Source organism: Cornus florida, unplaced genomic scaffold (assembly GCF_030987335.1).
Source record: "Cornus florida cultivar Cherokee Brave unplaced genomic scaffold, ASM3098733v1 CherokeeBrave_3.0.0_Hap2_Chr10, whole genome shotgun sequence".
NCBI lineage: Eukaryota > Viridiplantae > Streptophyta > Magnoliopsida > Cornales > Cornaceae > Cornus > Cornus florida.
The window spans coordinates 83,830,247-83,842,272 of NW_026775580.1; the positions used below are offsets into that span (position 1 = coordinate 83,830,247).

General features: G+C 36.2%; 2 protein-coding genes across 2 annotated transcripts; both read left to right on the top strand.

Annotated features, from left to right (window-relative positions):
- Positions 1-261: 261 nt before the first annotated feature.
- LOC132279440 (protein trichome birefringence-like 5) lies at positions 262-5,406 on the top strand. Its single transcript, XM_059781418.1, has 5 exons — positions 262-1,057; positions 2,440-2,632; positions 3,366-3,559; positions 4,301-4,459; positions 4,773-5,406. Exons 1-5 carry the CDS (start codon positions 336-338, stop codon positions 5,110-5,112), a joined length of 1,608 nt encoding a protein of 535 aa, XP_059637401.1. The 5' UTR covers positions 262-335; the 3' UTR covers positions 5,113-5,406.
- Positions 5,407-11,365: 5,959 nt separating this feature from the next.
- Positions 11,366-11,821, top strand: LOC132278022 (putative fasciclin-like arabinogalactan protein 20). Its single transcript, XM_059779855.1, has one exon. The coding sequence runs from the start codon at positions 11,366-11,368 to the stop codon at positions 11,819-11,821; it is 456 nt and encodes a 151-aa protein (XP_059635838.1).
- Positions 11,822-12,026: the final 205 nt, after the last annotated feature.

Below are 12,026 nucleotides of genomic sequence, written 5' to 3' on the forward strand. Positions count from 1 at the left end.
ATAAAATTTTGGAAGGTCAATTTTAATTTTCTTATACAAAATTACTATTAATAACCATGAATAATTACTGTTAATAGAATTCTGAAAAATATTTGGGGGCCAAATTTAATATTATATACTAGTACAAAATTAGCATTAATAATCATTAATTAAACTATACATGATCCATTAATCAAGAAACCAGATGGGCCTGTGGTGGATTGGCCCGCACCATTTTAGATCCCGAACAGTATTACCATGAAAGGGGTGTGCCAAGCGTGTTCTGTCTCCCTTCCTCTCTCTCTCTCTCTCTCTGCGAGTGTGTGTTTCTCTCGGTAGAACATGCCATCTCACAAATGGCAGCTTCCTCTCACAAGAAGAACCGTTACACAATTACGATCTTCTTCTTGTTCCTTTGCTTGTTTCTCCTGATCATATTCTTCTTCAGTAAACGAGCACTCGACTCCACACACATTCTCTCCACAGATTTCTCTTCCTCAACACATCTTTTCTCTTCTTCACTTCTTTTTAATTCTCCCCAAAACAAATCCCAAAATTCCACCGCCATTTCAGCCTCCACATCTAATTCTCTCGCTGACCCAAAAATCTTGGAAACATCGCTTCAAAAACCTATCCCACCAATTTCCAAACCAGACTTTGTCGCAGATTCTGAATTTGATGATACCATCAACAAGACTGAGTCGGTTGATTCTGGGGTTGAAGAGAGAAGCCACCCACTTTCCAAATCAGAGTTTGCCGTAGATTCTGAATTTGAGGATACCATCAACAAGAGTGAGTCGGTTGATTCTGGGGTTGAAGAGAAGAACTACCCAGTTTCGGAAAATGAATCTGTTAGTGCAATCACTAACAATGGTGGTGATGTTGATATTAAGAAGGTGAATTGGGATAAACATTGCGATTTGTATGTGGGGACTTGGGTGAAAGCTGAGGAGTACCCACTTTACGAACCCGGGTCTTGCCCTTATGTTGACGAAGCATATGACTGCCAAATCAATGGAAGGCGCGACTCTGAGTATCTAAAATGGCGATGGAAGCCTGACGGCTGTGATCTTCCACGGTGAGTCCTTTGTCCCCTCCAATTTATTTATTTTATTAATTTAATCTCATTTGGGTATTTGCAGTTCTAGTGAATTGATACCTAATTATGGTTTGAGTATCATTGTGTTAATTGATATGCTTATTTTAGTTTAAGAGTGAGAGAAATTCAGCATATTAAATGTTTATTAAATGTTTAAAAGCACTAATCAAGACACTTTCATCTGCGTATTAAATTGGTCAAGTGGTTGTATTTAAACTTCTTAATCATAGTCTTCCAGTGGTGTAATGTTAGATGCTCCTCTATTATCCTTTAGAATGGTAAGAGTTGGGGTATTTGGTTATATAGGGTTTTATATGTAAAAAGTCCTCAACTTTGGTGAATTATAGTGTCAACACTGGACATTATCTTGTCATGTTCTCTCTCAAAATATATAAGAAGAGGAGGAGGAGGGGGGGTGCGTTCAACTTTGAATAAATTCCCAAAACTTCTTACTTTTTTGTTAATGAATTATCTGGACCTTTGGCCTGACGAATCCACAGCATAGGTAGGCTCACCACACATTCTGCATCTGTTAATACCCCAAGGAAACCTAGGAAGGTGGCTGGTCTTCAGGGGTATTCAAATTCAGGATTTTCTGTCTCCTAAGCAGTAGGCATTAAACTTATGGACAATGCTAAATAAGCCCAACACTTCACCCGAAGTGTTGGGCCAAGAGCATCCCAATCATGGGACGCTCTCATGTGTGGGACCATTTGAAAGCATCCCATGGTTGGGATGCTTTCGGGGGCTTACTTAGCATTATCCTAAACTTATTATACAACCATAATTGGTTTCTGACTGATAAAGTGTTTTAATGGGCAATATTTTGATAGCTGATTGATTGATGTCAAGATGAAATTCAATGCCAAAGTTCTTGTTAATTGTAAATAAATGAAAATGATCCAAATCCAACTTGGTTATCAATTCAAAAGTATATTAAAAAAAAAATCAATACGGACAATATACTTTAGTAGGTTATGTTGTTATTCTGACGTGTTTGTGTTGATGCATTCGGTAGTTTTGCAACCACCTGAAAGTGATCCAATTCAGTTGTAGGCTTCTTGCTCTAATTAAAAATTATTACTTATGTCCCCTGGGGACACATGTGATCTGTTTGGTGCTGAAAACTGGAAAAAAATCCAATTATGGACTTCAAATTCTTATGTATTTTAATTTTTTTCCTAACATGTTTTTATTCTCTCTTTGCCTCTTGATTAACTATATGGATCATTAATTTTTTATGTTTATTTATTTATTTTTTTCCGTTAAATGTTTTGAAGGACTTTACCTCAGTAAGAACTCTTTAACTTCATCATGTTTTCGTATTTGATCATATTTGGTGGAAATGTATTATTTTGAAGGTTCAATGCAACAGACTTCTTGGTGAGACTGAGAGGCAAACGGCTGATGCTGGTTGGAGATTCCATGAATAGAAACCAGTTTGAATCCCTCTTATGCCTTCTCCGTGAAGGCATACCAGACAAGAACAAAATGTATGAAACCCATGGCTACAAAATCACAAAGGGAAGAGGCTTTTACATTTTCAAATTTGAGGTAATTGTAAACTTCGCATCTACCATATGCTTCATATGTTCCATTCGAATTTTGGATTAAGATAGTTCTATATTTTGAAGAGACATTGTTTATTTTTCTTTCAGAGAAGACTTTTATGTGCGTTAGTTGAACACCTTAAGGGTAATATTAGGGGAAGAGGAAGGCCAAAGTTAATGTGGGTAGGGGTAGCAAGGAAGGATATGGTAACATGTAGTTTTACGAACGCCATGGTCTCAGATAGAGCAAAATGGGATTATAGGATTCATGTAGCCCTAATTGTTGGGAAAAGACTTTGGTGGTGGTTGTTGCTGCTGCTGCTTCTTTTATTAGGCATTACATTAGAAAGGTTGTCCTTGTAATCATAATCATCATACTTGCCTCTATGCCATATGAATGGGGTTGGCTGCATGTTCTTGTAATCATATTCCTATTTTTAGTTGTTGATTGATTCATTATGAAAACTTGATGACGGGCATAGTTGAAAGGTTGCTGATAACTACTGGGCTTTATTTGACTAGGCACACGTGATTTTCATTATACTGTTGTATTAGTCACCTTTTGTTTTTCCTGTAAACTGAACTTCTATAATTCCTGTCAATAGCCTGTTCTAGGTTAATATAACACCTAACAACATTTACCATATGCACACAGATATTGTTCAGGTCGTTAACAAATTCTCTTAAAAAAACATAAAGCATTAAGTTGTAGTCACACTATCAAACTGATTGGGCAGGATTATAACTGCACGGTGGAATTTTTGCGTTCACATTTCCTTGTTAGGGAAGGAACTCGCTTAAATGGACAAGGGAATTCAAATCCAACCCTATCAATAGACAAAATTGACAAATCAGCTGGCCGATGGAAGCGGGCTGACATTCTCGTCTTCAATACAGGGCACTGGTGGACTCACGGGAAGACCGCTAGGGGGTAGGTATATCAGAGTCAACAACTATCCTTTTGAGATAATTTCTTGTTTTGTTTTGCGATTTTTATCTTCCTTTTCTATGTTCAGGATCCTTTTTTCTGTAAATTTATTTCAATTTTGAAGCCCATATATCCTACTGTGGCCTTAGAAAGAGCAGAATGACAAAAAGTGATTTATGTAGCCGATACAAAATAGTTAGCTAAAGACTTGGTTGAATTGAGTTGGTCAAGCCCATAGGCCCATTACCTCTTCAAGAGAAATAGATTCTCAAAAGAGTAATGATAGGTCTTCCGACTTCAATTGTCGACTTCTTCTTCGAATACAACGTGGTTGAAAATAAGTCGAAGAGAAAGAGATGTTTACGGGATTTTTTTTAAGAGTTCCAACGTGATCCAACTACGAAGAGTCGGTAATTGAGATCGGAAGACTTATCATTTCTCTTCTCAAAATGGTGTCCGAATACCCGCATCACCATTGTGCTTGCAGCGCAATAATGTGGTACTTGCTGACCATGAATTCATACTTTTTTCTTTCCAAATGTAGATGGGATAGACCTTTTAATCTTGTTTATTGCATATTATGTATATCCTTCTGTAACCTTTTTAGCAACACTAAAAAACCACTCATATGCTGTTCGAATCAAGTATGTGATGGCATTTACTCACTTTTATTGATTCTGGTGTTGATTAAACTAAAATGCACATATGGAATTAATGACTAACAGAAGTGTTTGGTATGCACAGAAAAAACTACTATAAAGAGGGTGATTATGTCTATCCCCGGTTTGATGCAGTGGAAGCTTATAGGAAGTCTCTGAAGACCTGGACAAAGTGGATTGATAAAAACATGAATCCGGCAAAGAAGTTGATATTTTATCGCGGCTACTCGTCTGCCCATTTCAGGTTGTCTTTTCTTTCCCGTTTTAGCGTTATATCATTACTTGTTTTGCTTCCATGAAACTGGATGATTATAAAAGAAAGGAAAATAGCCCCATGTTTCCCGTTGCTCTGTTATTGGGCAACCAATAAACTCGACCTTTTTAAGCCTTTAATAATTACTGAGGTTCTTTAATCGTTTATATCATTCTTGCTCTAGGCGCTGTGGAGAAAACACAGAGAAATAATGTAGATGTTTTTTTATGTGTGAAGTTGTCTCAACTTAGGTATTTTGGAAGGCATGATATTTTCTAAATTTGTTTGTAAATTCTTTAAACAGAGGTGGAGATTGGGACTCCGGTGGAACGTGTAATGGGGAGACTCTACCTATATTAAATGGGGCCTTCCTCAATAATTATCCTTTGAAAATGAAGATAGTAGAGGAGGCAATACAGGAAATGCATGTTCCAGTGACACTATTAAACGTGACAAGGTTGACCAATTTTCGCAAGGATGGCCACCCATCAGTCTATGGCAAGAACCGTACCGATGGGAAAAAGGTCTCTACCAGGCGGCAAGATTGCAGTCACTGGTGCCTTCCTGGGGTCCCTGATGCATGGAATGAACTAATTTATGCCACCTTGGTCTTCCAACAAACAACTTCTACCAATCATGTGTGATGAGCTCTTGCCATATTTCAGTGCACTTGGTTGTAATCTCTGTTTTGTGAAAGAAGCAATGGAAAAACACGGATTGCGAGTGTCATCCTTTTCTGCCATGTGCTGAATTGCTTACAGGATAGTCTAAGATCTGGCTTGCTCTCAGCATTACAGTTTCCATCAAGTTCTGCACTATGTTTGGCCAACAAAGCTGTCCTGTTAAGTGTCTGTTTGTCGCGTCTTCTGTTTAACTTATATTATCACTTTTGACAAAGAGATTAAGGCCTATAATGCAGAGGAGTAAGGTTATCTTTATCATTTTGCACAATTACTCTAATTATAGGGATTTATTTCCGATAACGCATTCCAAAGTATGCTTCAACAAGATCAGGATTGGTGGTAAGTAAAATTAGATTCTGAAACCTCTGGACATCTTCAAGAAATTATCAAAGTTCATTGACAGAATGTAGAAAAGGTTTTTCTTAGCCTTCCTTCGAGGTTTCAGAGAGCCTGAGAAATTTGTGTTCGGGCCTTGTAAGCCACTCGACTTACATTGATCAGGCAAACCAAAGAGCTGTTTAAACAAAGAGTTCTTTTTAGGGTTCAGGTCATCTAAACACTTCCTTGTCCGTCGCAAGAAATGATGACGTGATCTGGTCTCGGCCAATCACAAACTATTATTAAATAAATATGTCAACTTTATTCAATTTTATGATTGCATGATAGTTTGTGATTGGTTGGTTAAGATCATGACACTTTATTCAATTTTTTGATTGCATGACAGGTTGTGATTGGTTGGTTGAGATCATGACACTTTATTCAATTTTATGATTGTATGACAATTTTATGATTGGTCGGGATCATGTAATACTTTCTGTCAGCAAAAGCTCTCTCTTGCAACTTGTATAAGCCATAAATGATAAGCCTTGGAGGTCATTCAAAGCTTTGCTCGTAGCCTCGTAAATAGACTTGAATCTTAATTTATTATATGTTGACATTTGGAGAATTAATTTCTAAGAATTTGTACGTAATTTTTAAAAAATTTATAATAAGTTTTTAAAATCTTTTATGTTTTGGAGTAATTTAAAATTTTATATAATAAGTTTTAGTGTGGGAATTGATCATATAAATAACCCGACTAATCTTAACCCGAAGTACAAAATAGAAAGATAGATTGGGCTCAAGTCTAGTGAGTAGTGGGTAGAGTTTTTTTTTTTTGTGGTAATTCTAATGGTCAGAGTTAAACATTAATTTTCAAATGTTGGGTTGGGCTTGAGTTATATCTCAAAAGTCCAACCCGCGGAAATTGCTACCCTAGTTCAAGTAGGATTCCTTGTACTGCAAGGTTAACCACTTCATCGCTTCTGGTTAAGCCTTTTAGGCTGGATAATTATTATCCGTGTATATATATAGTATCTAGTCTAGGGTTCTATATGTCATGTTTTCATCTTTGACATGCTGAACCACCTTTTGTTCTCCTTCATTCCAGCAAACGAACTTGCAGTTCTCCCATAAAGGTTATTCTATTCAGATTACAGTTAAATTTTTGTTTCTATTATTTTTCAATTATTAAATACTTGATTATTTAAACTTACTTACCGAAAAAAAAAAAAAAAAACTTGATTATTCTTTTACAATTATACATCTTAATTAGCCAGTAATTGTGTTATTAATTTAGTTTTCGTTAAACTACCGCTGGAACATATCCATATTCATATGTGTATGTATTTCTCATTCCTGGTTGTTTATATATCCACTACCTTCATCTTTCTCACCCTCTCTGATTTCCTCTTTTTAAAACTAATCACTTCTTGTAGTTGTATTCCTCCTATCTTCACTTCTCGAGTAAGTGATCTTGTTGCCTTTTTTTTTTTTTTTTTTTCCTTCCGAAATATATATATATATATATATTTAACATATAATCAAATCGTACTTAATATATATATTTTTTCTCTCTCTCTTATTGATTTTTCAGCCAAATCTTCATTATATGCATGGATAATCTCTTTCTTTACTTCACTCTGAATATATGTTTGACCTAATATCCTTCATAATAATTCTGTGCAGTACTTGAATATGTCAAGTCGAAGGCTGTATTCATGGGGGTTGAGTCAAGGCTCTCTTGATCCTAAAATAATTTCATCATATGATCTTTTGCAATGGGGACTCGAATTCCTTGCCATTCAATTAAGGGTTCATCAAGTTACACTTAACAATGATTCTGGAGAACTGCTAAGTCTGCGCTATGAGAATTCATATTGCTTCTCTTTGGCTTATAGCCAGCTACTACAACCAAATCACGATGATCATAACGTAGCCTCACTCTTCTCTAGCATCCTTTCTTTTAAGCAAATTCCGGATGATGCAGAGATGATTAATGAGATGATCATTCTTTCTCGGGCTATTATTTGTACAAGTGCAACTCGCAAGGACCTCCTCTTTGACCCCATACCATTGATGGTTGTGGACGTCTATCTCTACTTTTCACCATCTACACTAGAAAAGGCTTTGGAGGAATCGTTAATGGAGGCTATGGATAAGGTGATTGTTGGTAGTTCTTCTTCAATGGAGTAGTGTATGATACATGTATGATATATTTGGAGAAGTTTCATGTTGGGGCGGAACTGGTCACTCATATGGAAAGCTTCCATGTGTACCATGGAGATTGTGTTAATAGTTGGCTGCAAACAAGTCACTTATATAATTTCAGTTGCCAACTTGGTTGATTGTTATAAAATTTTGGTTTTTGTAAGTTCTTTTATTTTATTATAATATAATTTCAGTTCATATGTATTTATGAGGGACAGTTTTTTTTTTTTTTTTTTTGGGGTAAAGGTAAGCTTTAATGGTTGTTTGTCCAGCATGTAGCAGGGTTCTATATTTTACCAGATAGTTGGGGTGATTTAATTAATTGGTGCTCTATCACATGGACTTCAAAGAAATTCTTTATCCACAAGCTACTCTTCAATGCTGCAATTTATTTTATTTGGTTGGAGAGGAATGCAAGGGCCTTTAGAAACAAAATTTCTTCCCCTCACCACATTATTTGTCTGATCAAAAGTTGTGTTCGAGCCAAGCTTGCATCTATGAAAGTAAGGAATGGAGGTCATCTCAGAATGATTGGAACACAGGAGGATCTAATGCAACTGTTTGTGCAAGGCTGTTCCTTTGCAGGAGGACAAGCATGGTGCCTTGCTGAGTAGGTAGTTGAAATTAGAGAATGTGTGTTGTTTACAATTTTCTGTTGAGGTATTTGTTGTTCTTTCTTGTGTTGGCTGCTTTGTGCTGGCTGTGCCCTTTGGGGTCTCTCTTGTTAAAGGGTAAGCTTGTATGAGGGACAGTTGATAAGTGTAATAGCATTCAATTTAACCATGTATGTATTAATCATATTCTTTCACTTGGATTAATGAGGCGAAACATACTTGTCCAATCCTAATTAATCATCACAATGAATATTAATGGATGTAAACAAAATTAATAGAACTTATGCCTTTCTGGTTGGGAATCAATAGATCACATTTTCTTCAACTGCCCATTCAGTTGCTCGGTTTGGGAATTTGTTCAGAATGTTGCTGGGTTCTACATTAGGCCGGATTGTTGGAATGACCTCATAACCTGGTGTCCATCCAACTGGCAAGGGAAGCACTTCACATTGCACAAACTCTTGCTCTCGGCTGCTGTTTACTTCATCTGGACTGAAAGGAATGTGAGGGCCTTCAGGAACAAAGCCTCCAGTGCTCAACATATCATTAATCTCATCAAAAGTTGGCTTAGAGCAAGATTAGCATCACTAATTTTGAAGAAGGGTGCTGAGATGAATCAAATGGGTTCAATTGAGGATCTGCAGAACATGTTCATGGAGGGCTGTGCTTTTGCTGACTGTCACACATGGTTTCCCTTGGAAGACTAGTCAATTTAGAAGTTGTATAAAAGATTAATTGGATGTTCATTCTCATTTGGATGTTGTTTTTGGTTTGCCTTTGCTGCTGTCATTGTTGGTTGATGTTTGGTGTTATGTTCAGTTCTTTCCCCCTGCTTGGGGGCTCCCTGTACATTCCTTTTCTATCTCAATATATGCTTACCTTTTAACTAAAAAAACAAAATAATAGAACTTACCTAAATTAATAAAACTAGGCCAATTATATATTACAGAATGAAGGCATGTGTGTGTGAATACTAATTAAAATATATATATATATATATATATATATATATATATATATATATTACAGAAAATATTTCTTCAAAGCACTCAGCTATCCTTGTATACATGAAGTACCAAACAAATCTATTCTCTAACAAAAGAATCCATTATTAACAAACAGACACACAATCCTTCAGTATCACGTCGTGCCATTTAAGATTGATAGAGAGGTTCTTGATTTGTCTATGCCCTACGTGTCTAAGATTGACACTCTCCTTTCCGGCCATTCGCTTGTGCTCACTACGCTTCCCGGTGGAGGACCTACTTCTATCAATGGTGTCAAGGTCAAAGAGTGGGACATCTACAATGATGGCCGTGTGATCATTCATGGGGTTGACGACTTCTTCGATCCTGCGGTCTAGACCCTACCCTTGGTAGGATGATGGCAATACAGTACTACTATCCCTTCAGACAAGAAGAGTTGAAGCAAAGAGACCATAGTCTTGATTATCAGACTACTACTTTCCAAGGAATTTTGTTGCTGTATAGAGTTTGCAATTATATCTCAGAATATTAAGCTTGTAAACCATGTAGACTTGTTTTCATTCCTAATTCATATTTTTAGGGTTGATATCTTATTCTACCCAGATTACCCTTTATTTATTATTTATTATTTTTTTAGTTTTAATCCTTACCTGTTAATCTATTATTGTTACAACAAAATCTTTGAAGAACAAAAGCAAAATATATATATTTTATCATTAAATATTTGTTTTTGTTTTTATTCTGCGTATTTGTTGAATTGCTTCCATACGCAAAAAGATTTTCTTCATATGTGCAGTAATATTGGTACTTACCACAGTATTGCCATAATCTTTGAGGATATCAAAATTTTCAAAAATTCATCCAAAATGACAAAAAATAACCATAAATTAATAAATAAATAAATAAATAAATTGTTCTATTCGGTTTTCTACTTCAAAAATCAAAATTTTCTACAGCCACATCTCAATTTTAATTTTTGTTTTGAACGTCAATGTTATAGAGAACGAATTGAGGCTTCTTCAAATTCCAGTTAAATTGATAGAACTTGGCCAATTATATTTCTTCAAAGCACTAAACAATCCTTGTATACATGCATGAAGTATACCGAACGACTCTAAACCTACAAACCAAAGAATCCAGTAACACACAACTTCAGAGACGGGTCCTTGTAATTCAACTTTGAAGACGTTGCAAGAAAGCTCGGGTTAATTTTTATACTAAAGTCCTTCAAAATAGTTTCGATTTCACTTACAAAAAAAAAAAAAAAAAAAGTCTCGATTTATCTTACTCTGTATAGTTGCAGCAGTTCAAATTTGGAAGCTTCACATGATGCCGGCTAAATCAGTTCTGAGCAGAGGGCTATCAGAGGCATATAAAAAATTCAGTGTGATACATATTGTCAAATTCGTGGACAACGTAAGCCATCTATCAGCTTTTTAATCCAGTGATTGAATGCACAATATATTGCTTATCATGAGAGTACTCTCATTATAGAATCGTCTAATTAATTACAGCTTTTGGCCTTTGGGTTATAATTTTGAATTCAAATAAGATCAATGGAATTGACAAATCATATTGGCGTCCAGATTTAGTTATATAGTGGAAAATCTAGATTCAACATGTTTGAGACTTTCGTATAGAAGTTTAGCAGATCGAGTCTTATGAGTCTAGCCCAATCAGTCATGTTAAATAAGCCCAAAGTCCATATTGATATCCCCGGACGTTGGCGTCAACTTCAAGCCACCTTGCACACCTGGACTGCGCTGGACATGCATGAGAAGAACCTCTAACAGTTACTCTTGATCTTCACACACAAATTTTATCTTCTACGGCGTAATTAAACAGTTATTTGGAGACAGTTCATGGAGGATAGCTTGTAGTGCAATGTTTTAAGATATATATATATAGAGAGAGAGACAGGGGTACCATCTAGGGTTTCTATACGTGTATTTTATATTTAGGGAAAATATTTACATCTTTCACATACTACATCCACCTTTTGTTCAGTAAAAAAAACTTGCAGTTCTCTCTCTCATGGATTCTAAACTTTCATTAACCATTCTTGTTCTTCTTTTTCTTTCAATGATGCCACAATCCATTGCAACCCGAGTCGATCACGAGATTAACGTTGACATGATCTCAAGTTCTCTATCAAGCAAGGGTTATATGGTCATGTCATTGATATTAAGGTACACCCTACAAACTTTGGTTCCACATGATCAATTAGCAAACCACAGCACTGTCACCATATTTTGCCCCCACGACAATGCTTTGTACTATTACAAGACCGGAGATCCTTCATTGGGGCTCCTTCAGTATCACGTTGTGCCATTTAAGATTGATAGAGAGGTTCTTGATATGTCTATGCCCTACGTGTCTAAGATTGACACTCTCCTTTCCGGCCATTCCCTTGTGCCCACTACGCTTCCGGGTGGAGGACCTACTTCTATCAATGGTGTCAAGGTCAAAGAGTGGGACGTCTACATTGATGGCCGTGTGATCATTCATGGGGTTGACGATTTCTTCGATCCTGCGGTCTAGACCCTACCCCTCGTATGATGATGGCAACACTAGCAGTTCAGATCGATATGAAGAGTTCAAGCAAAGGCACTGCAGTCTTGATTATCAGACTATTACTTTTCTAAGGAATTTCGTTTTTGTGTAGTTTGCAATTTAATCTCAGAATATTTAGTTTGTAATACCTCTTGATTTTCAATTCAATAATATGCAATAAATTTTATTATGC